The sequence below is a fragment of the Pongo pygmaeus genome, chromosome 23 (genome assembly GCF_028885625.2).
Source record: "Pongo pygmaeus isolate AG05252 chromosome 23, NHGRI_mPonPyg2-v2.0_pri, whole genome shotgun sequence".
In the NCBI taxonomy this organism is placed as follows: domain Eukaryota; kingdom Metazoa; phylum Chordata; class Mammalia; order Primates; family Hominidae; genus Pongo; species Pongo pygmaeus.
This window is the reverse complement of record NC_085931.1, coordinates 33,429,230-33,454,453: the sequence shown is the minus strand read 5'-3', so window position 1 is coordinate 33,454,453 and position 25,224 is coordinate 33,429,230. Positions and strand designations below refer to the sequence as shown.

The window sequence follows — 25,224 nt, the reverse complement described above, 5'->3', positions numbered from 1 at the left end:
CGGGAGACTGAGGCAGGAGAATGGCGTGAACCTGGGAGGCGGAGCTTGCATTGAGCCGAGATTGCGCCAGTGCACTCCAGCCTGGGCGACAGAGTGAGACTCCATCTCAAAAAAAAAAAAAGAAAAAAAAAAAAAATATATATATATATATATATATATATATGCTGGGCTATCCTATTCAGCATAAATTCCTGTTTCACAGCTCTTATCCTAAACATGCCTGTCTTTTGGTCTCTGCGAGAGGCTACACTTCCCAGCCTGGCCGCTTTGCAGGCTATAACCCTTTATAAGAAATAAAGTTGGCAGAGCACGGTGGCTCATGCCTGTAACCCCATAATCCCAGCACTTTGGGAGGCTGAGGTGGGAGGATCACTTGAGGCCAGGAGTTGGAGACCAGTCTGGGCAACATAGTGAGACCCCATCTCTACAAAAAATAAAAAAATTAGCAGGTATGGTGGTGTGCACCTGTGGCCTCAGGTACTTGGGAAGCTGCAATGGGAGGATCTCTTGAGCCCAGGAATTTGCAACTTCAGTGAGCTATGATTGTGTCACTGCACTGCAGCCTGGGTGACAGAGTGAGACTGTCTCTAGAGAAAAGAAAAGAAATAAAGTCTCCTTTCTAAATTTATAAATTGTGTGATTTTTCAGTTGGCACTCTAAAGGTTAGAAATCACTGTGAAAGTTCTGCCAAATACTAAATATGTCTATTCCAATTATGCATTCAGAAACTGCAGAAATAACCCGTGGGTAGCTCATGAATTGCTGGGCCCACTGTGGGATGGAATTGGGCCAGGACTTTGCTTACTGCCTGGCTGTCTGTGCTCCTGCTCTAGCAGGGAGGCCATCAGGGCACTTTGGGTCCCAGGAATCAGTGCTGACTTGGAGCCAGTATCCAACAGCACTAAAAAGATCTGAGTTTTCCCTTTCCCCAGCACACAGCTACTGGAGTAAGCGGAAACAGGCCCCTTCGCGGAAGGATGTTTCCTTCCTACTAGTAGGTCCCTTCGCGGAAGGATGTTTCCTTCCTACTAGTAGGTATTTCCTTCCTACTAGAAATACCTTTCACGGTGTTACTGGCTCCTTCCTCGTGGGAAGGAGACTTCAGCAGAGGAGGTCTGGGCCTGAGAACTGGCTGGACACTGGGCGACACTGAGACATTTCAGTGGGCAGGTGACCTCAGCCTTTTGCCCTTCTATTATTTTTACTTAAGTTTTTAAATGTAAAATAAAGACAGCATGGCATTTACCATTTTAACCTTTTTGTTTGTTTGTTTGTTTTTTGTAGAGGGGATCTTGCTCTGTCACCCAGGCTGGAGTGCAGTGGTGCAGTCATGGCTCACTGCAGCCTCGACCTCCTGGGCTCAAGCGATTCTCCCACCTCAGCCTCCAGTTGCTGGGACCATAGGCATCCACCATGTGCACCTAATTTTTGTATATTTGTAGACACCGGGTCTCACTTATTTGCCCAGATTCATTTTAACCTTTTCTACATGTGCAATACAAGTGTGCGTTAAGGATATCCACAAGGCTGTGTAACCCTCTCCACGACCATTCCCAGAACCTTCCTAATCAGAAAACTGTAACCATTGCACAGTAACTGCCCTTCCCTGAACTCCCAGCGCCGGGGAGCGGGGCTTACGGCTGAATAACACGGCACTGCATGTGCACACTACATTTTGTTTATCCACTTATCCCTCCAGGGTCCTTGGGTTGTTTCCGCCCTCTGACTCCTGTGAATAGCGCTGGCTGCTGTGAACATGCGTGTAAAGCTCTTGCTTCAGTTCCCGCATTCAGCCCTTCTGGGTATATACCGAGGAGAGGAATTGCTGGGGTGCATGGTAATTCTATGTTTAGGGTTTTGAGGATCCACCGAACTTTTCCACAGCTGCATCTTACATTCCCACCAGGTTCCCATAAGAGTTCTACTTTATCCACGTCCTCAACAACATTTGTTATTTTCAGGTTTTAAAATGTATAGACACCCTAGTGGGGATGAAGTATTTTTCTCATTCTGATTTTTGTTTTTTTTTTGAGATGGAGTCTTGCTCTGTCACTCAGGCTGGAGTGAAAGTGGTGCGATCTTGGCTCATCACAACCTCCATCTCCTGGTTCAAGTGATTCTCGTGCCTCAGCCTCCTGAGTAGCTGGGATTACAGGCGCCTGCCACTACACTCAGCAAATTTTTGTATTTTTAATAGAGATGGGTTTCGCTAGGTTGGCCAGGCTGGTGTTGAACTCCTGGCCTCAAGTGATCGGCCAGCCTTGGCCTCCCAAAGTACTGGGATCACAAGTGTGAGCTGTTGTGCCTAGCCTCTTTGCTTATTTTTTTATTTTTATTTATTTATTTTTTTGAGACTGAGTTTCGCTCTTGGCCCCCAGGCTAGAGTGCAGTGGCACAATCTCAGCTCACTGCAACCTCTGCCTCCTGGGTTCAAGCAATTCTCCTGTCTCAGCCTCCCGAGTAGCTGGGATTACAGGTGCCTGCCACCACACCCGGCTAATTTTGTATTTTTAGTAAAGACAGGGTTTCACTATGTTGGCCAGGCTGATCATGAACTCCTGACCTCAGGTGATCTGCCCGCCTTGGCCTCCTAAAGTGCTGGGATTACGGATATGAGCCACTGTGCTCGTCCTCTTTGCTCATTTTTAATGTTTTTTTCTTTTTTCTTCTTCTTTTTTTTTTTTTTTTGAGAGAGTCTCGCTCTGTGGCCTAGGCTGGAGTGCAGTGGCTATTCACGGCTCACTGCAGCCTCGAACTCCTAGGCTAAAGTGATCGCGTGAGCCACCGTGCCCAGCCAGTTGTTTGTTGTTGTTGTTGAGTTTACTTACATTATTTTTTCCAATATTTTATCATGAAAATTTTCAAATATTCAGATAATTTGAAGGGATATTCACTACCTAGATTATTCAATTATTAATATTTTGCTATAGTTGATTTATCACTATGTATGCATTCATCTTTTTATTTTTACAAATGGGGTCTTGGTATGTTGCCCAGGCTTGTCTTGAACTCCTGGACTCAAGTGATCTTACCCCCTCCGCCTCCCAAATTGCTGAGATTACAGGCGGGAGCCACAGCAGCAGGCCAGGATTGTTTTTTATTAATTTTCCAGTGGCCGGCTGATGGTATATATAAATACAGTCCATGTTCGTGTAGTCATCTGGTAACTGTTTTAGCATCCCAGCACACAGTCAAGAAAAATAAACTTTAAAAATAACTAAAATAACTAAATAACTAAATGGCCCAGGCGCGGTGGCCTACGCTTGTAATCCCAGAACTTTGGGAGGCCGAGGCGGGTGGATCGCCTGCGGTCAGGAGTTGGAGACCATCCTGGCCAAAATAGTGAAACCCTGTCTCTACTAAAAATACAAAAAATTAACCAGGTGTGGTGACGGGTGCCTGTAATCCCAGCTACTCGGGAGGCTGAAGCAGGAGGATCGCTTGAACCCGAGAGGCGGAGGTTGCAATGAGCCAAGATCGCGCCATTGCACTCCAGCTTGGGTAACAAGAGCAAAACTCTGTCTCAAATAAATATATAAATAAAATAACTAAATGGAAATTCTAGAACTGAAAAATGCAACATGAGAAATAAAAAATTCCCTAAATAGGCTTAATAGCAGAAGAAAGATAACAGAATAACAGAAGAGTCAGTTTGAGACTAGCCGGATAATAGAAATTATCCAATCTGGGGTGGGATGGTGGCTCACACTTGTAATCTCAGCACTTTGGGAAGCCAAGGCAAGCAGGTCACTTGAGCTTAGGAGTTAGAGACCAGCCTGGGCAACATGGCAAAACCCCACTTGAATTTCTACGAAAAATACCAAAAATTAGCCGGGCATGGTGGCACGTGCCTGTAGTGCCAGATACTCGGAGGCGGAGGTGGGAGGATTGCTTGAGCCCAGGAGGTTAAGGATACAGTGAGCCAAGATCACACCACTGCACTCCAACCTGGGTGACAGAGCGAGACTCCATCTTAAAAAAAAAAAAAATCCTAGCACTTCAGGAGGCTGAGGAGGGCAGATCGCTTGAGCCCAGGAGTTCAAGACCAGCCTGGGCAACATAGAGAGACCCCCGTCTCTACAAAAAATACAAAAAATTAGCCAGGCGTGGTGGTGTACACCTGGAGTCCCAGCTACTCAGGAAGCTGAGGTGGGAGGATCACCTGAGCCTGGGGAGGTCAAGACTGCATTGAGCCATGATCGTGCCACTGCACTCCAGCCTGGGTGACAGAGCGAGACTCCATCTCCTAGAGTCAATAATATATAAAAAGGCAAAAATAGGCCAGGCGCAGTGGCTCACGCCTGTAATCCCAGCACTTTGGGAGGCCGAGTGCGGGCAAATCACGAGGTCAGGAGATCAAGACCATCCTGGCCAACACGGTGAAACCCCGTCTCCACTAAAAAATACAAAAAATTAGATGGGCGTGGTGGCAGCCGCCTGTAGTCCCAGCTACTTGGGAGGCTGAGGCAGGAGAATGGCGTGAACCCGGGAGGCGGAGCTGGCAGTGAGCCGAGATCGCACCACTGCACTCCAGCCTGGGCGACAGAGCAAGACTCCATCTCAAAAAAAAAAAAAAAAAAAAGGCAAAAATAGAGAAAATAATGAAGCCAAAGATAAACAAAATTAATAAACTAAACTGAATCAGAAAAAAGGAACACAAATTACTAATATCAGGACTGAGGGAAGGGATATAACTATAGATTCTGCAGAATTTAAAAGAATAATAAGGGAATATAATGAACAACTTTATTAATAATCTATAGTTAACCTACAGTTAATATCATACTTTCTGGCAAAACATTGGTTATTTTCTCCCTAAAATCAAGAGTAAAGTAAGGATATCCATGACACTTTTATTCAACGTTGTCCTGGAAGTTTTAGTCAGTGCAATAAAGCAAGAAAAATATATAAAAGGTATAAAGGGCTTGGCGTGGTGGCTCATGCCTATAATCCCAGCATTTTGGGAGGCCGAGGTTGGAGGATCACTTGAGGCCAGGAGTTTGAAACCAGCCTAAGCAACATAGTGAGACCTTGTCTCTAAAAAATATTTTTTAAAAATTAGCAGGGCATGGTGGTGCACACCTGTAGTCCCAACTACTTGGGAGGCTGAGGTGGGACGATCACTTGAGCCTGAGAGTTGGAGGCTGCAGTAAGCTATGATCACGCCACTGCACTCCTGCCTGGGCACCAGAGCAAGACTCCGTGTCAAATAAACCCCTCAAGGCCGGACGCGGTGGCTCATGCCTGTAATCCCAGCACTTTGGGAGACCGAGGCCGGTGGATCATGAGGTCAGCAGTTCGAGACCAGCCTGACCAGCATGGTGAAACCCCATCTCTACTAAAAATACAAAAAAATTAGCTGGGCATGGTGGCAGGCGCCTGTAATCCCAGCTACTTGGGAGGCTGAGGCAGGAGAATTGCTTGAAACCAGAAGGCAGAGGTCGCAGTGAGCCTAGATTGCACCACTGCAGTATAGCCTGGGCAATGAGAGCAAAATTCCGTCTCAAGAAAAGAAAAACAAAACTCTCAAAATAAAAAACCTAAGTGCGCAATGCCATCCACTCAGATACACTGCCTCACCCCTTCACTATCAGGGCTGTCACTTTGCTGCGAGAGCCTTGTTTAAGTTGAGATCCCCCGCCTCGTCTGGAGTTCGGCTGTGCTCCACTAACCCCCGGGGCCTCATCTTCATTTCTGTCCACCCGCCGGCCAGTCTCTGCATGTGCCAGCTGGGCTCTGATGCGGGGCACTCTGCTTCATGCTGTTGATTGATGTGTCTGGATCTGTCATGTTCTCTCCTCAAGGAATCAACAGTGCTTAGCAACAGCCTCTCAGTCCCATGGCTCTTGGAGTTCCTCCCCACCTCTCAGGCGCCCAGGGCACTGCACCAGTGACACTGCCTCCCAATGTCTCCCATCCCAGTTCCCCCTGGTGACAGTTCTTACTGTCACATTGTGACCCAGGCCGGGGGCTGTCAGTTCTCCACCTGCCACCTTGGCATCTACAAGGACGGAACACCACAAAATGCTGGAAACACAAGAAGAGTGACGGCTCCTCGCAGCCACCCTGCCGGTGCAGGAGCCAATTTCAGAGTGCTGTCCTTCAGGTGGGCTGCCCAGGGCCACCCACCAGACACCCACTGTTGAGGTCGAGTTCCCTAGAAGCAAATCCTGAAGCGAGGATTCTTGTTCTCGGGCTGTTGCTGAGCGTGTGCTCAGGAGAGTAAGGAAGTCTGTGCTGCCTTCCGGTGGTGCTGAGCCCTGAACGGTTTCCAACAGGAGCTTACTTGTTCATACTTCCGGAGGTCAGGAACCCGGATCAGGGCGTCAGCAGGGTCGTGCTCTCGGAAGGCTCCAGGGGACAGTCTACCCGGTGCCCTTCTCCCAGCATCTGGCCTTGCTGGACCCACTAGGTACTCCTTGGCTCACAAATGCCCCCTCCCATCTCCACCTCGGTGGCCACATGGCTTTCTCCTGTACGTAGCTCTTCTCTTCTGAGGACTTCATCAGTCTTACTGGGTTAAGGACCTACCCTACTCCACTCTGACTTCATCTTCATTTACATGGTTCTTGTTATTGTTGTTGTCTGGTTTAGAGGCAGGGTCTTGCTCTCTTGGCCAAGCTGAAGTGCAGTGATGTGGTCACAGCTCAGTGCAGCCTCAACCTTCTGGGCTCAAGCAATCTTCTCACCTCAGCCTCCAAAGTAGCTGGCACCACAGATGTGTACCAACATGCCCAGCTAGTTAATTTAAGTGTAATTACATCTGCAAAGACCTTATTCCTAAATAAGTTCACATTCACAGGTAGGATGAGCTAGGACTTTGGCATCTCTTTGGGAGACACAACAGAAACCTAGAGGGACTCACCATCCTGGTTTGCCTGTGACTTTCCCAGGTTTTGGTGCTGAAAGCCCTGCTTTCCGGGAAATTCCTTAGTCTTGGGAAAACTGAGATGCCTGGTCCCCGTTAAAGTAGAACAGGGCTGGGTGGTGGAGTGGAGACTGCTGAGCAGAAAGCCATCTCTGTTACAGGTCGTTTCCATCATTCCACATGGAAGCGCTGGGGCAGACACTGAGAACTTCACAGATCTGAACCACCTTTCTGCAATGGATGCCCAGGTATCAGCCATTGTCAGGGTTCTGCCTCTGGGTCTGGAGGGCTGCTGTGTGGGTGGCTGTCATTCCCCAGGACAATTCTCCAAGACCAAGGCGGCCATGAGCCACCAGGAGGCAACAGTCAGCAGCTGGGGACCAGTAGGGATCTGAACAGAGCCATCTATGCACACCCATCCCCTTGTCTTCCCAGTAAATGGCCCGTGGCCCCACCTACTCACTTGGGTAAACACACACCTCGACTCCTGTGCACCTTGGTAAACACACACCTGTCCATCCAGGTAAATGCCCCACTCACTCACCTGTGCAGTGCTCACCTGCCTCTAGAGCTGCTGAAGGCTCAGCTGGTGGGCAATGCTTAGCACTCCCCACTCCCACCTCGGATCTCGTCGTCCACCTCCAGCTCCATCTGGTATTGCCCACGCCTGTCCCTCTGCACTGCCTCCACCTTGGCGCCAGTCGTAGATGTCTGCCACCTGCACCCCCACAGAGGCTGGCTTTTGAACCCACTCCCAGCCACTTTTCTCTCCTGTCCTCCTCCCCAAAGTGAGCCTCCCCGAGAGAGGCGTCAATGTTCACCACAAACACAAGTCCGATCATGGCACCCTCACTTCAGATGCCCGGAGTGAGTAGTCCTCAGTCCCTGGAAGCCCTGGACTCTGCCACCTCTCCCATCTGTCCCCTCCCTCCTCACTCTCAGCTGCCCAGGCCCCTGGTCAGCTCCTCCAATGCATGGAGCTCGCATCCATCCTGGCTCCTTGACGCCCTATCCTGGAGCTCCTGGCACCTCTGCAAAAGGGCCTTCCCTGCTGTCCCCACCTGCACCTCTCTAGACAATCCCAGTGCTCCCGGCTGCCACCATTTCTTTCCCCGACTAAAGAACAGACCTGACTGTTTCCAGGACTGAATGAAGCTGAGGCAGATGAAGGGGGCAGGGATCTGGAGGGGCTGGGGGAGAATTATAGGCCACGGAGGAATGGAGCTTTGGGTGGGCACGGACAGACCACTGGATTTGGACAGTCGGCCGGGATGCAGGAGCAGCTAGGGCCCAGGGAGCTGGGGGTTAGGTCCCTCAGATCCCGCACGTGCAAAAGTGAGGCTGAGGTTGGGGGGTGGTCCCTCAGCATGTGAGCCCAGGGGGTTCCCGAGCCAAGTGGCAGCCGGAACAGTGGGAAGGGACAGCCAGGGAGGTGGGGAGGGGGCGCTGGCCCCGCTCAGGGCTGGTTGGGGTGGAGGAAGCCGGGGCCCAGGCCACGCCGCCGTCCGGATCCCCTGATTGCTTTCTTTCATCTCGAGTCCTTTCTCAGCCACAAACGCCCGCTAATGCCTCCTTTATCACGGAATTAGGGGATTTAGGGCCGGTCGCACAAAGGGGCCCTCGATAGCGGCCATAATCAAACCCCAATCGGCCGATCTCGGGCGGGCCGGGGAAGAAAGGAGCGCCGGGGATTAGCGCGGTACCGCGGCCGAGTAGGCAGAGATAGCATCGGCGCCGCTGCCGGGCTGAAGCCGCGGAGAGCTTGGCCGCGCTCGGAGAAAGGCCGGCTTAGCTCCTGGAGCCGGGGATTCTGAAGCCATTAGGGGGGGATTAACACCCAAGTTAATCTGCTTTGGTCGCTCAATTGTCAGCAGCAAACGCGCGGGACTGAGGAAGCCTGGCTCCCAGCGACCACAGGGCCTTGCCACCCAGCAGTCCAGAGCTACAAGCTGGTGTGTTTCCCCAGCTGTCACCTGGCCAAGGCGGGCCCTGGAGCCAAAAGGGAGATGAGATGCACGCCTTGGTGGGCTGGCCAACGGGTCTTGACGAGTGGACCCCCTGCCCCTGCCAGCCTTCCTGGGTAATCAGGGAACTCAGAGAAGGATGCTCCTGCCCCCTCCTGACCCAGACCACTTGCGGACCCTGATAGCCAGTGCAGCCCTGGGTGCCACCCATACACTGAGCTTGGGTTGCACGGCAACACGCATGACACACCTGTCCCCATCAAGCAGGGTCAGGGGGCAGCCTGCAGACTGGGTGGATGCTGACAGCAGCTAGCAGCCCCCTTGCAGACCCTCCATCTTCCCTTTGGGGTCCCTGTCCAGGTATAGCCCCCTGAAGGCCGCTGTTGACCAACTCACTGACAGGGCAGATGTGACACCACCTGCTCTCAATTCATCCTCACTCTTCATCTTCAGTCCTCTCTCACTAGGCGGCAGAGGGAGGGACTGGACCTCTACAGGTCCCAGGTAGGTCCTTTGTCTCTGTCAGGATTTTCCTATCTGAGGAATGGAGCCAGCTAAGGAAAGGCCCAACCAGGATGTGCCAGTGTCGCGTGCGGCCTGTGCTCACTGCTATCTTCTGTGGGGACACAACCCCAGCCCTGACCCCTTCTTCTGTTCCTGACAGCAGGCCCCCAGAGCAGGTGGCTCAGAGGGCTGTGCCTACACCTGCTTCCTCCTCCATGGAGATGTGGCAAGGTCACTGTGCCTTACATGAGCCTACAGGCAGCAACAAGTGGCTGGACTGGAGCTGACCAGGCAGGCAGGATGGGGTGGGCGGTAGCAGAGGAGAGGCTAGTGGAGCGCTCTGGGTCCCCATCTTCTTTCCCATGGCTGAGACTAGGGACATTGGAACAAAAAGTCCCAAGTGGAGGAAAAGACGCAGTCATAAGTACATTTGTCTTTCCTTCCCTCTCATCTCCCTTCCTCCCTTTCTTCCTTCAGCAGTGACCAACGATTCTCTCATCCAGGCCCTGTGGAGGGGACACAGGCGTGAGCCACAGACCCAGGCTCTGCCGTCTGGGAGCTTAGGTCCGAGGACACAGACAACCGGATGGGAGGGCGCCCTTCGGGAAAGGGAAACAGGTACCCCACATGCACATGGGCCAGGCAGGGCCTGAAGGGCAGTGTGAATTACAGGGAAAATGTGGAGGGAGAGGAAGAGTGCTCCAGGGCGAGGAAGCCGCGCCCGCAGCGATCTGGGGTGCGGTGGGGAGCAGGTGAGGCGGGAGAAGCCCAGTTCTGGGACACGCAGGCCAGCTCTAGGCAGGGGAAAGGAGGGGCGGGAGGCCAGGCAACGTCCCCTCAGGCTGGTGCGTCAGGATGGCCCAGGCAGCCTCCAGCGTGGGCCCCCGCTGGTCCCGGGAGGCGCCGCCAGAGGCTCGGGGAGGGTGGACGACGTGGCTGGGCCGGCGAGAATCCAGGGGCTGCAGGCAAGGACGGGGACTCGTGATGAAACCCGAAGATCAGGGGCTGGTGGCAGTGACCGCGAGGGGCCTCCAGGCAGCCCAATCAATATCGGACGAGGGGTCGGGTCAGCGGCGGTGCAGGCGGCAAAGGCAGCTAGGGTCTGAGCAGCGCGGTTCCAGCTCCAGCAGCACCGGGAGAGCGCGTGCGCCGCCCCAGAAGACTGGACGCGCCCTCGTGACGCCATCAGCGCGCGCCGCCCCAACTTCCGAGCGCAAGCGTGGTCGCCCCCACAGCCTGTGGGCTCCGGGAACGCCATCCGACTCGGCGGCCCTCCCTGCCTGGCTGGCCGGTACCCGAGGCTGAGGAAGTCCATTCCCTTTTCGGAAATGGTCCCCAGGAAGCTTCTCGGTGTCCCCCTGTGGCCGGGTACTGAGCGGGGCCCGGGTGGTAGGCGACCCTACTCCTGGCCCTGGCGGGCACAGCGCCTCTCCCGTGACCTGGGCCGGCCCGCAGGATGAGCCCCCGGATCACGATCGCTGGCATTTTATTTACCTTCTTCCATTACAACCCCAGGCGAGTCTCCCGGGCCCCGAGAGGAGGGGGTGACTGGCCAGGGCCATCGGCAGCGGCGGCAGGGGCCTGCATAGGGCTGCCTCGGGGCGACTAGCAGGATGGCCGCGAGCCTCGGCTGCCTCAGCCCGCAGCGCATGGAATGTGCCTCGGGCCCCGGGAGCTCAAGGAGCCGCGCTTGTGAGACAGAGCTTGGGCTGCTTGGAGCTAGTGAGCCACCGGCCGCGGCACGGATTTGAGCAGAGCTTCGAGGCAGAGGGATGAGATGATGCATCCCTTGAGGTCACTTCAGGAGATGACACTCCTGTGGCTAAGTGTAGCTTCCCAGGTCATGGCTCCCAGGGTCAATGGAGAATTAAGTGGGCGATGGGTGGTGGATGGATGTGATTTGGCAGATGGGACAAATGTGAAAACAGTGTAATAAGGGCCATGTTGGGGAGGGTCAGGGGTCAGGGTCTGGCCCAACCTGAGCAGAAGGGAGGCTGCTCTCAGGGATATTTGTCAGGTAGGAATGGGTGGAGTGGAACTACAGGGCCACCATGTTTCCCATGGGTCACCCATAGTGGCCTTGTCATGTTTATCCATGATCTTCAGTGTTCTCTGTGGTCCTCCCATCACCCCTTTCAGACTGTCCTTTCAGTTCTCCACTGCCCCTGCATCACCTCTGCCCCTGTTCCGTTTGTCTGTGTTCAGTCCATGTTCCCAGGTCTTGAGGTGGCCCCTGGTTCTGTGCCCCTTACCTGAGACTCTGTGCAGGGAATCTGTGAAAACACAGAGGAAATAAAAAGTGAGGAAAATACTACTCTTGCATCCTCGACCAAGATAGTGTCTGTTGTGAGTGCTGAGACGGACACAACCCCCAAACCAGCATTCTCTTTGTTGGCTAAGAGGAGCCAGACCCACCAACAGGAGTCATTGGCTTTTTTGAATACTAAACTCTGACTGCCATTCATCATCTACACAGGGACAGAAAACCCGGTCTGGGGGACGTGGCACGCAGCAGTGTGTGAGGGGAACGTCAAGGAATCTGGGGCGCGGGAAGATGGAGCGGGGTAGCTGCCTGGAGGCCTCAGTCCCACAGCGGTGAGGACAAGGCTGGAGGTTAGCCAAGCCCTGCCCTAGGTGTGGTCACCGCCTCACCTGCTCCCTTTTCCTTTTCTCTGAGGCCATTGTCTCTCCTGGGCACAGTCCATAAGGTTCAGATTCCAGACTGTGACTTTAACTGGTCACCGTGGCTCTGGCTGGAGCAGGACATGGTGACCTGGAGTCTCCATCCATTCCTCCCATGTGCACTTAGCCACCTCCTGGGGCTCTCCCCAGCACTGGCCGAGCATCCTGGTTAGTGGGGAGACGTGGAGCACCAGGCTAGAAATCAAGACCCTTCTGCCTGCAGACTAGCTTGGAGACCCATCCACATGTCTCTGCTCCTCTGCCCCTAAGGGTAGGTGCGCCCCAGTGTTCTTAGTCTGTGCTACTCCCTGCTGCGGGCCTCCTCTCTGCAGTCTGGTTAAATGCAACTTGGCTCCCTCCAGGCCCCTGCCTGCCTCTCCAGCCTCCAGCTCTTTCCTGCACCGACACCTTTCTCCTTGGGTCTCAGCTCCAAGACTGGATGCTGCTTACTTCTTGAGGGAATGTGTGAAGCAGCAGCCTACAGTGTGGGTTCTGTCTAGCAGAGTAGGTGGCTCCTCCATGCTCGTGGCCCCAAGGGACTCAGACCCAGCTCAATCAACATTTCTGGCTGGGCTACCTGATGTCTGCCCTGTGATTCAAAGGTGATTCAAGGTGACCCTGAGGATGGCAGGGGTCCAGGGAGGGTGGAGACCCATGCCATCCTACACACCCTGCTCTCAGCTAGTGCAGCCTCGGCCCCTTCCTGTGGAGAGGGACAGGGACAGGACTCGATGCAGGTGTGCAGTGAGTGGCTGGCATCTCTGGAGGTCAGCATGTGGGGGTGGGGGTCCCCTCCACGCAGCCGCAAGGGCTTGGCTGCTCCCAGAACTTCCTGGAACCTGGAGAGACTGTAAACAACCTCCTGCAACCCCAAGAAAAAAGCTGCCATGTGTGAGGGCTTGCTCCGCGCTAAGCGTGATTCTGAGCACCGGCAGGGAGTACAGCAAGTGGATGCTGAGGCCTGGAGGGCAGGCCCCAGAGAGCTGAGTGCCCCTCCAGGTTTCATGGCTGGCACTGTGGACCGGTGTGGCCCACTGTCTGCTTGCCACCCCACAACAAAGCTTCAGAGGTGCAGAACCAGTGGCCTGAGCTCCAGGGACAGGAAGCATCTTGGTGTGGGCTTCTCGTGGTGGCACTTGCATGCCCTAGTGCACAGGGGCGGGAGGGGAGGCTCTGTTGCCTGGGCCCTTTCTCTGTGGCAACAGATTGGGAAGTCTGCCATGAGGATAGAGTAAATGCATGGCCATCCCATCACAGCACAGGTTGAGTGCTGAGCCACCCCCAGCCCTCCCCAGCCCAGCGGCTCTCCCCAAGGAGGCTTCAAAACCCCGTGCTCCCTTTGTACCCCCAAGCCCATGCTTGGCTCTCAGATCCACTTTGGGCCCTTTGCACCCCAGACTCCTCCCCAGCTGCACATTCCCAGAATTCCAGGGATCTGGTGCTGTGTGAGGTCACTAGGACAGGGCAGTCTCCCCAGGGACAGGACCTGTTCACATGGAGTTTCTGGCTGGCAAAAGCTTATTCTCCAGTCTGAGCCAAATGCTTGCATGACTCTTCCCCCACGGAGGCACTTGGACAGGAAGCTGGCTTCTCTGCACAGCCAGGGGCACTGAGTGATCCCATCCTGCCTGAGTGTCCTCCACGTGGCTCACAGGCTGTGGAAAGAGGGGCTTGGCCCCATGGGGACATGCCAGTTCAGAGCTCTGGCCTCCAGCCAGAGGGACACCTTCTTCTGAGGCTGATGGCTGTGGCATGAGGTGCCCAGACAGCCCTGGTCAGGCAGCCCCACCTCCTGCTGCTCCAGGGCAGCTGCCTCCCAGCCCGGGTGAACAAGGGCCCCTGTCCAGAGCCTTTGGGTAGCAGATGCCAGACACCCACCCCCACCTGGAGTTCAGAGGCCTCAACATGCCCCCATCTCCTCCTCCTCCCCATGAGCAGCCCATTTCACTCACTGAGGAGCTGGGCATGCCCCAGAGGGGCCCTGGGCAACCCAACCCTTCCCTAAGCTTCCCCGTGGGTGAGGGGCAGGCAGTCATCCTGGGGGCTGCATCTCCTGGGCCCAGCCCCCTGCTTTGAACACTCTCTGCCAGGCCACCCCGAGGCCTTGTCAACACACCCTTTTACCCATGCCACGGGATCTTGCCCACAGGCCACAGGGACGGCCAGGGTGCAGCCCAGATCCTTCTTGGCCTGGCACTGGGCTTCTCAGGGAGCCAACACTGTGGCCACAGCTGCTCTGCCCTGGGTGGACACTAGGCTTTCCCTGTCCCTCTACTGCAGTGTCCTCAGATGGGGGTAGCCTGGTCCCCTGCAGAGGCATGCCACCAATGCCCATGCACAGATGGGTCCATACAGGGACGAACACAGCACAGGAGGCTGCAACAGGATCCGGTTTATTCTGCCTTGGCAGGGTGGTCCTGAGAGTGGTGGGTGCCACCCTGTCCCGGGCGGAGGGAGGGCCCGAGGGCCAGTTAAGGCCAATGGCGGGAGAAGCAGGGGGCTGCAGCCCCTGGAATGCGGTGAAGCCAGGCCGAGGCCCGGAGGCAGCTGTGGTAGGCCAGGGCAGGGTGGAAGGCACCGGACTGGGACCGGGCCAGGGCTACAGGGCCGAGGACCCAGGCCACACGGGCACCCCGGGAGGCGGGGCACAGGGTCACATGACACAGAACATGAAACACAGGCACAGGGCTCACAGTAAGCACATGGACAAGTGGGCACAGGGTCATAGGCCAGATACACACCCAGCCATGGCTGGGCCAGACACTGGGACACAGTGGTGGTGTCACACACAGACCACAGCGGGGACACATGGATTTGACAGCCACAACGCACAGACCAGGCTACAGAGCTCGAGGGACGTGGGAAGGGGCCTTTTGGCACTACTGCACTGGAATCATGTGAGACAAGGGTAGCAGGGCACTCTGGAGGTGCCTGGGGCGGTCCCCTTGTGGCCTCTCTAGGCTTAGTCCGTCTTCCACACTTTATTGAGCAGCTTCACCACTTCATCATAGATGATAAACACTATGGCCACATCCAGGCAGACCCGGCCCAGGCGGGGGACAGTGCCCTTGTAGAATCTGGGTGGGAGGAGGAGTGGGAAGAGGAAGCCAGGTCAGCACAGTGTCCCTGCACAGGGCAATCCCCAGATACTGAAGTGAGAGGCACAGAGGCCTGAAGGGGACGGAGTGGGCAGGCCAGGTAGGCCGGGAAAGGTCTGAGGTGGGGACAATAGCCCTGCCCCTTCCCCACTCACGCCTTGAGCCCCTCCTTCCTCAGGATCTGCAAGCCGCAGTCCCACGTGTTCCGGTATTTGTGCGCCTCCAGGCCCTGCGGGGGACATCAGCAGGCAGGGGCTCAGCAGCTAGCTCTGGCCCAGTCCCCCCTTCCCCCCCACTTCCCGGCCCCTCCACCTGCATCCGGGTCTTAATCACATCCAGAGGAGTGTTTCCAAAGACACTGGCTGCGCCTGCAATAGCTCCGAAGACCCCAGTGATCAGAGGGTTCATGGGCTTGTTGGGGTTGTCCCCTGGATATAGGAGGGGTGAGGTGTGGTCAGAGGGTGCTGGGAGCCTGGATCAGCACCTCAAAAGGTGGGTGCCCGCCGCCCAGGGGTGGCCCCAAAGAGAGGAGAGGAGCTGGTCGTGTGCAGAGACGGGGCCCTGTGGTGCAGACACACCTCGGTACCAGTTGCGCAGGGAGGTCATGACAAAGAAGCGGATGGCCTGGTTCGAGCCCTGCTTCAGGACGGTGGCTGTGAGGCCCTGGTACGTCCCCTTCAGCCCTGGGGGAAGGCAGGCACGGGGTTACCCTGCAGCCTCTCAGGTCCCGGTTGGGAATTGGGGTGTGTATGGGGTGGGTGTTGCACAAAGCCCAAGGCAGGATGGGAGGTGCAGGCCCTTCCCACCCCGGCCCAGGTCCCTGAGCCCTATCAGGAAGGTCGAGTGGCTCACCTTGTTCCCGCACAATCTCCCTAACCCCGTGGAAGAATCCTTTGTACTTGGGGTGTGGAGAGGTCTGGTCGTGAATGAACTTCACCTGAGAGAGAGAAGCAAAGGCGCAGGTTCTCGGCTGCCACCTGGGTGGGTTCTGGCTAGCTGGCAGGCCCAAGGCCCATCCAGGGTGGAGGGAACTAGGGCTGCAGCTCTTCCCCAGGAAGCAGTGCAGCCAAGACCGCCCTGGGCCGCCCACACGGACCATGTCCCGGGACACAGGGCAGCCCACACGGACCATGCTCTGGGACACAGGGCAGCCCTGTGAGCAGCCTCTCCCTTTATGTTTGCTGCTCTTTTCCAGTTTTGGCAGTGAACGTGTCATTTTGTTTTCTACTTTATAAAAGTATTTTTTAAAGACTTTAAGGCTGCCTTTAGCACAGACTCAGCCTCCACGGGTGGCCCTTCGTGGCAGGCGTCCTGCCCCAGGGCCCCGCGGTCACCCCGCCGGCCTTCCCTGGCGTCCAGGAGACCCTCCCCAGCTTGCCGGTTGCCCCGGGAGCACCGGGCCAGCGGGGCCGCCCGTCTCCGTACTCCCTGCGTGTCCGGGGTCCTCGCCAGGACCTTCCCCACCTTGATGGTCTCCATGGGGCACACGACCACCACGGCCTCGGCCACGCCGGCGCCCAGGCCGCACAGCAGCCCACGCGTGCTGTCCAGCCGTCCCTGGGCATCCCGCATGTGGTTGCTGAGGAACTCGAACATTCCAAACCTGGAGGCGGGAGGCGGATGAGAGGGGCTGCCGCGGCCGAGCCCCCCTCCCGCAGCAGCCCCGGGCCGGGCCTCACCTGACGGCCGCCTTGGGGATGGAGCCGTAGAGCAGGGAGCTAAGGCCGCGGTACAGGCCCAGGACGCCATGGTTACGGACCGTCTGCCGCACGCAGTCCCCTGGGGGAGGGGGCGGTCAGGACCCCACGGCCCTCGGTGCCGCAGCCCTGGGTACCCGCCCCTCGCGGCGCCGCGGCCTCCCCCTCCTCACCGATGCCCCGGTACCGGGGCGGGTGCGAGCGCTCGTCCAGCTGCAGCTGCGTCTTCACATACTCGGTGGGGAAGGTGATGCAGATCTCGATGCCACCCGCCAGGCCGCCTGCAGGGACCGGGAACCCGCTCCTGAGACCCCCCGCCCGGCCGCTGGCGCTCGGGCCCCTCCCCCGTCCCGGACTTTGCTCGGCGCGGCCGCCGCGCCAGTGCGCGGGGAACCTGGGCTGGGGCCCCACGCCCCCATGCCCTCACCCCGTTGTCCCGGCGAGGCGCAGGGGTGACAGACAGCAGGCGGGCGAGTCCCAGCGCGCCGGGTGGGGACCAGGACCGCGCCCCCACGACTCCCCAACCCACGGCCCAACCCGGAAGTGGGGCGGGGCCTCAGCGTCCCGGGCCCACCCGGAAGCGCGGCGGGAGAAGGGTCCGCGTCCCGGAGGGGCCCACCTGCCAGGATCGCCTTCCCCGGGTGCGTCAGCTTGGCCTTCCCGGACGCGGGCGCGGCGGCCGCCAGAGCGCGCGGGGCGCGGGGCGCGGGCATGGCGGGCGGGAGGCGGGGCGCCCTGTGGCGGCTTCGGGTCCGAGCCTCCTGAACTCCGCGCTCGGTCCGCGGGGGCGGCGGCGGCCGGTTATGGTCCCGGGGGCGGGGCGGCCGCGTCAGCTCCAGGTCCCGCCCCGCGTGGTCCGAGCCGGGCCCCGCCCCCAACCCGCCCCGTGCGGGCCGGGAAACTGAGGCCTGGGCGGGGCGCGCCGTGGCAGGCGTAGGGGCGGGGCCAAACCGCAGCCAATGGCCGAGGCCGAGTCCCTGGGCTACCGCGAGCGGCGAGGCGGGGGCGGGGCTGCGGGAGGCGGAGCCGTGGCCCAGCCCCGCGCAGTGGGTCAAGGTGCACGGTGTGCCGCTCCGCGGGATAGCGGGCCTTGGGTCTGCGCGACTGCCGAGAGCGGCGGGATCCCCGGGGATCCCGGAGGCCAGGGGCACATCCTCCCCGAAAACACGTGGGGCTAGCCCAGTACCAGAGGAACTCTAACGTTTCGAATCTGGAAGGGGGAGGCGGGTGGCCGGTGAGAAAGGGCTACGCCGCCGGGCCCCCCTCCCGCAGGGAGGGCCTCACCTACGGGTTCCCACCCACACCTTTCCCGGATGTAGAGTTTCTGCGCTCAGCGAACAAGGTCAGGAAAGAGCACAAATGCAAGCGGCTGTATTCTCCTAGGCAGCTTCTCTGGGCAACGGAGGTCCCACACCCCCAAAGAGGACCCAGCAAATCTTTAATGGACTGCGGGGCCTAGGAAACTGGCCCCTGTCCCTCCTACCCACACCAGCACCAAGCAGAGCACTTTTGCCTGGATAAACCGACTTTAATATTTGTGATTGCCAAGAGGCTCAGAGTCCTGTTATGAGGTCCGGTACCTCCAAACAAGATGTGTTCATGTAGTCTTCAAACTGGCCTGGAGGGGGCAGCTCCAGCCAGTCGGGGGCGCCCAGGAGGAATGCCTGGCTCCAGCAGGAGGGCCCACAGTCCAGTCCCTGTTGTCTGCTAAAGCTGGTCTTGCGCCGTCAGCCTCTACCCTGGCCTCCCCAGGCTCTGGGATGGCTCAGAGGTTGCCATCATTGGGTTTCAGCAAAAATAAATATTGTCCAGGTGTCCCTGCCTCCCACTGCATCCCCTGTGCTGCTGGAGTGACACGCTCCTTGGAGAAGTTAGTAACTCTGCAGGTAGGGTGGGTGGTGACAGCGCCCACTACACGCGGAAGTTGTACATTGGAGGCTGGCGAAGTTGGGAGCAGAGGCATATCCATAGGGGAAGCTGGCAGGGGCTGGGCCGATGGCAGGGCCTGCTGTCAGCATCAGCTGCTGGCCTGCAGAGGGGGAAGCCCACAATGAGCAGAGCTCTTCCTGCCCATGGGGGTCCTCTTCTGGCTGCCCCTGAATAGCCCGGGGCCCAGATAGCAGGGTCTGTAGGACCAGCCCTTAGCACCCAGACACAGAGGCACCAAGAGAGCAGGCGCCCAGAGGCAAGGAGCGTGGGGTCAGCCAGAGAAGCTGGCCTGATTAGAGGATAAGCTAGTCTCCAAATGGGACACTTACTTAGTGCAATCAGCTGGGTCTCATTCATGCCCATCAAAATCTAAAAAAACCAGAATGGCATTAATGGTGGAAGGACACACTCAGCAGGACGCTGGAGACCCGCCGGCGTGCTGCACACTCACACCACACCCTCAGGCCTGTGTTGGCCCCGCAGTGTCCAAGCACCCCACAGCCTGTCCATCCAGTCTGCTCGACAGCCAGGCTGCCCTGGGCAGGTTCTCAGGTGCAAAGCCCCTCCCAGCACACATCAGCAGCAGCCTTGCTGCCCAGGGGCCAGGCCCAGCAGGACACAGCAGTAGTTCACAGCTAGGCAGGCACCCCTATCAGAAGGCAGGCACCCTTACAGCAGAGAGGACAGTGGCCGTGCCAACATTCCTGGACGTACACTTCTCCACACCCAGCAGCCACTGGGATCCTTCCAGCCCCCACCCATCTGTTCCCATCCCCATCCAAAGCCCAGCCAGGAAAGGGCAGTGGAACTTTGACTCCCTCCCTGCTCCCTCCCCAGGGGGCTGGGGGCTACAGGTGCCACCTACCAAACATGAGAGGGGCAGGCTCTGTCACATGCTCCTCTTGCTTGCGCAGACTCTCCAAGGCATCCAGTTTGTCCACCTGCAAGGAGGCGAAAGCATGTGAGCACCCGCTTGACAGAGTGCAGTCCGGCCTCTAGGTGAAAGTGGAGTGGAAGGTCAGGACACAGGGCCTCCAGGAGAATGACAGTGGAGGAGGGGCACATGGGCAGATGTGGAGTGGCTCAGCCCACACCCCGTGCACCTTTAGAATGCAGCAAGGCATGGAGAGGTGAAGCCTCAGTAGCTGGGCTGAGAGGGAGCGCCAGGTGGGGCCCCCAGAGCTTCCCAGTGGGCACTGGGGCAGTCAGTTGTTACAGGCTGTGGGTGTGGCCTGCTCATGGGGGGCCAAGTCCTCCTCTGGATACAGGGACACTGCCATTTACTGACCTGCAGGGCTGGGGCCATGTGCAGGGAACACTGCCTGCTTCTGACTCCAGCCAGTCTAGTTTGCCTGCCCCTCCAAACCAGCGAGAGATCATGTGGCTCTCAGAGACAAGTCACCTGGCACCTAGACACTTCACCTGAGAAGCACTGAGGACAAACTGCCTCCTCGCTCTTCCCTGAGGCTTCACCAGGCACTGACCCCACCCACTGCCAGAGAGTGAGGCGGCAGCAGTGCACTAGAGGAGCGGCAGCAACTGTGCAGCTAGGATCCCCTCACAAACACACTGAGTAAGAAAGAGAAGTAAGAATGTGCCCCCATGAGCTGGGGTCTGGGGGGCTGAGAAATGAGGCGGGAGCAAGGGGCACACTTGCTGACACCTAGGGTGAGGGCTGAGCTAGGCCTGTACCCTCCCTACACTGGGAGAGCACTGGGGGCATCTCAGAGGGATGGCCCTGAAGCTTCCCAGATGAGCCACGAGGCCCCGGGCCCAGCTGTCCACCAGGAAGGGACTGTGCTTCTTGTCCGTGCCCTCATTCTCCCAGCACTGCTGTGTGGAGTCAGCTGGGTGCCAGCTCAAGCTGACAATCAGCTCACACCCCCATGCCACTGACTGGGAAACCCCTTGCCAGCCCCCTCCTCTCCTTGAACTCTCCCCATGACAGGTGTCTCATCTGCCCCAGCAGGAATAGGTGGGTGGCAGCAGAGAAGGTGCTGCAGCAGCCACCACTTCCCAGGGCCAGTGGAGTCTGGGAACCCTGGGCCAAGGCTGTGCAGCCACAGTGTGGACCAACGTGATAGTGGCTGCTAACTCCATCATCCACAACAGAAAGGGAATGTGCGCCTCAAAGTCCTGGGGGATCCCCACAAGCACTTTGACCCCCACAGCAATGACATCCCTAGGGCCTGGTGAGCCTGAGTTCCTCTGACACTAACCCATGGGCCTCTACTGCCAGGAAGAGATTCAAGCACTTTCTTTCCTTTTGCTGGTTCTCAGAACACAGACTACTTTCAGGAAAGACACCCGAGGGATGGGAAAACCCACTCATCATGGTGACAGCAGCTTCCACAGGCACGCACCAGACTCTGCACACCACACACTGCATACCACAAACCACATACCACACATGCCGCCTGTAGGGAGCTGCCATCCACTGTGGTGGGGGAACCAGGGCCCTTGTCAGTCCAACCAGTCCATGTTCCCCGGCAGCCCACGAATCTCAGGCCACGTAACCAGAGCTGTCCCTTCCTCCCCACCCCTTGAGAGTCATCAGGGAGTGTCACTCAGGCATGCTATGCAGATGGGATGGGGTCACACTATCCTACAGGAGGGCAATGGCCTTGAATGGCCTCTGGGATGGCCTTTATCAGGGGCTGGGCAGCCCCCTGAAGGCTCTGCAGGCGGCAGGCAGCCCTCCAGGCTAAAGCTGGCAGCATGAGCCCGCCTTCCTGTTTCCTTCCTACCTCCCACTCACCTGGGAGGCCCCTCCCTTCCCTTGCTCCACTGAGTGATGCTTCAGCATGAGTGCTTTCCGAGGGTCTCCATCTGGCTTGAAGGAGGTTAGATAGGCAAGTAGATGCTACTGGAAGTGGCTTTTCCAGTGTTAGATACAACAAACTGTACCAGATGACACTGCTGACACAGGTCTCTGGACAGTGGCTAAAGCTAGATCCCAGCAGGGACTCCTAGGACTTCAACACCCAGGGAGAGTTTTACAATCAGGTACTGTCACTTTGATGAGGCAGAGAGTAATCCTCCCTATAGCTGTTAGAAGGATTCAGTGCATCTGTGAATACTCCTACTATGTGTTCAGCAAAAGGCAGCTACCACCAACCGTATGCTAACAGCTGCACCCCCAGATGCCACTGGGAGCTCCTCAGGGAGCTGGGATTGCCAGCCACCTCACTGTCACCCTGATGAAGTCCAGGGCTGGGGACGAGCACGCCTGTTGTGCTCCCAGCAGTGCGCACACTGGGACAGCTGCCCAGCCGGAGTCTGCAGGAGGGCTGCTGCCAGTGGGCACTCCCCATGATGATTTTCTGGAGGGGCTTAATGTTGGGCAGAAAACCACTTGAGCATGAAGGAAAGCAGCCACTCCTGAAGGCAGCCAGGGCTGGCTGGGGAATCTGGGTTGGCCTCAAAGGGGCCCACCCTTAAGACCTGAGGCCAGAGTCACTGCCAGGGTTGGGTCGTGCCACCCAGGGGCCAGGGAGCTGCAGCCGGCCAGGCACCTACCTTGCTCAGGTACTCCCTCATCACCTGAATGAAGTAGGGCATGGCCAAGTCCACGAGGTTGTGCCTCCAAGCCAGCTCAAGCACCATGTCTGGGCGAAGCAGGTCATAGCAGGTGAAGAGACAGGCTGCGAAGCACTCCCTCTTGCCTTCCTCCAGGAACCACTGCAGCAACTTCTGGGCCAGCTCGGCATCCCGCGACTCTGCGGCATGCTGCATGGCATCCTGCAGCCAAGGCAAATGCTTGCTTGGGCACCCTGCAGGCAGAGGCCTTGTGCCTGCAGCAGCTGGGCTAGAGGGCAGGGAGCGGCACTAGGCTCCACCAAGGCCTTCCTGCGCTGTGGAGCAAGCCTGGACCCATGGCTGAGCCATTCCCTATGCCCTGCTGCCCACTGGTGAAACGGAGATGCCACCTCCAGAGGCTCTGGAGGGGACAGGTGGCTCACGGAGGCACAGGTGCCCTAGGAGACAGGAACTCTAGCCCCGAGGGCAGAGGGTGTGCACAGGCTGCTCTGAGGAAGGCACTGATGGGGGTTTGGGTGTTGCGGGGCAGCGCTGCTGCAGAGGTGCTGCACTCAAGTCCATGGAGTGTGTGACACCAGGGGAGCAGTTAGGAGGGGTACAGCTACTGCTCTAGAAACAACAATGTGCTTTTCAAGTGGCTCAAAAACCCCTAAACTGCTATTTTCATCCTTGCAAATGTATTTATCTAAGACAATATCATTGACAAAATAACACCTGCACCTGACCAGTCCTGAGGAAGCCTGCACTTTCTGTGGCCATTCTCTATTTTCTAGCTCCACAGCAGGCACTGGATCACCTGATTCCCTCTATGGCAGGGGCTATTAGTACCCCTTTCAGAGACCAGGAACCTGAGACCCAGATGTAGTCACTTGCCCAGGGCCACTCCACCTGGAGTTGGCCATGACCCACTGACTGTGACGTGTGCTCTCCAGGGATACCCTGTGGCGGTCCCAGCTCCGCATGCCTGCCATCGCCTGCAGCACACACCTCTGAGTTCCGTTTGGGAGACCCCTGAGGACGCCCAGTGCCCACATCTGCATGGACCCGATGTGCTGAGCCGGCTCTGGAAAGAAGTCTCTCCCGCCGGCATGCTGCTCACCAAGCGCTGCCTCCTGTCCCACACTGTTCCTACAAAGGCACCAGGATTCTGACCCTCGGGTGAGAGCTCCAGGTGCCTTTGGGTCTCCGCTTTGAGGACCTGTGATGCCCGCTCATCTGTCTCCCTGCCGTGCCCTCCACCGGCCCAGCCTACCCTTGCTGACTTGTCTTCCACATGTGCCTAAAGTTGGCCCCGCTCTGTTCCTCCTCTGTGGGCCTTGGGGACTGTTTCACTGGCTTCCCAGAGGACTTCCAGTAGAAGCAGCCCCCAGGAAGCTCCCAGTCAGTGTCCTGCTCCTGCGGCCTGGAGCCCAGCTCGAGTCAGGCTCTCCCACGCCCTCCTCTCTCATCGCCTCCCTGGCCCATGCCACTCTCAGGGCGGCTTGATCCTGGTCGCCGTCCCTGTGTCCAGCTCTCCAGTCTACACCTGTACTTCTGCAGGCCCCTGCTCTTCACTGGTGGGTGTGGAAGGGCCCCACTGACCGAGCTTTCATTTAAATGCTACTTCTGTCATCTGGAAATACATTTTTCTGTTGCTAGCTGGCTTCGCCCTGACTGGACACGCTGTGACCTGGCCACCCCTCCAGGAAGACTCCAGGAGGCTTCAGCTCTGGCCTCAGGGCAGGCTCCTCCAGTGGCAGTGCTGACCTTGGGAGGTCTGGGGAGCTGCCTGTGCATTGGGGCTTGTGGGCCCCATCCCTGCCTCTACCTCCTATACATAGCACCACACCCTAAGCTGTGACAACCAAACATTCCCTGGGGCCACAGTCACTCCTGGCTGACAGCCACTGTTCTGGGGGAAGCGTGCGCGGCCACTTTCTTTTTTTTGTTTGTTTTTCTTGAGACGGAGTCTCGTTCTGTCGCCCAGGCTGGAGTGCAGTGGCGTGATCTCTGCTCACTGCAAGCTCTGCCTCCTGGGTTCACGCCATTCTCCTGCCTCAGCCTCCTGAGTGGCTGGGACTACAGGCTCCTGCCACCACGCCCGGCTAATTTTTTGTATTTTTAGTAGAGATGGGGTTTCACCATGTTAGCCAGGATGGTCTCGATCTCCTGACCCTGTGATCTGCCCGCCTCAGCCTCCCAAAGTGCTGGGATTACAGGCGTGAGCCACTGCGCCCGACCCTGTGCTCAGCCACTTTCTATCTGTGGCTCTGTCCTCTGGACTCTCTTCTGGGCCCACGTGGCTCGGAGTGGGTGGCTGGCAAGGCCAGTAGGCCTCTGGCAGCACTGATGGCCCTGCTCACTCATTACTGCCTGAGTGTTGAGGAGGCTGTGTGTTTAAGCCCCTGACAGGGACCACATGGGTAGGACAGAGTGGCTGTGATCAGCCAGCCGAGGGCAGCCTTCCCTCAGGTGCGTCTGAGCCCAGCTGTCTCCTCCCAGCAGCCAGGTCCAGAGACCTCCAGGTGCGGTCTCAGAGCCTCAGCAGCTTTTCCTCTCCATTCCCTCTGCAGGGGCCCTGTGGGCACCTCAGGAAGAACCACAAGCACTGTCACCAAGGGCTAGGAGATGTCACAGAACAGTCCAAAACACTGGAGGTGACAACTTAGGGTGAAACTCAATGCAACACTGATGCAGGGATCACAGGCCTCCACGGAGTCTGAGCCAACAGCCACAGCCCAGGAGCCATGAGAATGAGACCCCTGTACTGGACAGGAAGTGGCAAGTATCCATGTGTCCTGTGAAGATACTCAGGAACGCCTAAGGCCAACTCCATAAGTAACACCCTCAGGTCAAGTCCAGAGTCTCTGGGCACAAGGAGCCCTTGGGAATTGGCTCAGCTGCGTCACACAGCACCGACAAGGGCCCTCTTATACAACTCCACCTCACCCCCGCGGGGAGAT

The 25,224-nt window shown here is 57.6% G+C and overlaps 2 protein-coding genes across 5 annotated transcripts in view; both read right to left on the bottom strand.

Annotated features, from left to right (window-relative positions):
- Nucleotides 1-14,395: 14,395 nt before the first annotated feature.
- Nucleotides 14,396-17,690, bottom strand: SLC25A1 (solute carrier family 25 member 1). 2 transcript variants are annotated; one of them, XM_054469292.2, is made up of 9 exons: nucleotides 17,241-17,690; nucleotides 16,987-17,094; nucleotides 16,796-16,895; nucleotides 16,581-16,719; nucleotides 15,969-16,053; nucleotides 15,695-15,799; nucleotides 15,429-15,544; nucleotides 15,272-15,345; nucleotides 14,396-15,095 (listed from the first exon to the last, which is right to left on the bottom strand). In XM_054469292.2, exons 1-9 carry the CDS (start codon nucleotides 17,524-17,526, stop codon nucleotides 14,981-14,983), a joined length of 1,128 nt encoding a protein of 375 aa, XP_054325267.2. In that variant the 5' UTR covers nucleotides 17,527-17,690; the 3' UTR covers nucleotides 14,396-14,980. The 2 variants fall into 2 exon arrangements, with proteins under 2 accessions (XP_054325267.2, XP_054325268.1); XM_054469293.2 differs by having other exon boundaries at nucleotides 17,433-17,678.
- A 630-nt stretch (nucleotides 17,691-18,320) lies between these two features.
- CLTCL1 (clathrin heavy chain like 1) overlaps nucleotides 18,321-25,224 on the bottom strand; it is a 112,394-nt gene continuing 105,490 nt past the window's right edge. For 2 of the 3 annotated variants that reach the window (XM_054469258.2, XM_054469260.2), the window contains 3 exons: nucleotides 22,262-22,483; nucleotides 19,608-19,683; nucleotides 18,321-18,842 (listed from right to left, as the gene is read on the bottom strand). In XM_054469258.2, the coding sequence (XP_054325233.2) occupies nucleotides 18,685-18,842; nucleotides 19,608-19,683; nucleotides 22,262-22,483 (456 nt within the window). In that variant the 3' untranslated portion in view covers nucleotides 18,321-18,684. Of the gene's footprint in view, nucleotides 18,843-19,071; nucleotides 19,112-19,607; nucleotides 19,684-22,261; nucleotides 22,484-25,224 lie in introns of all 3 variants that reach the window. The other variant, XM_054469259.2, reaches the window with a different exon arrangement.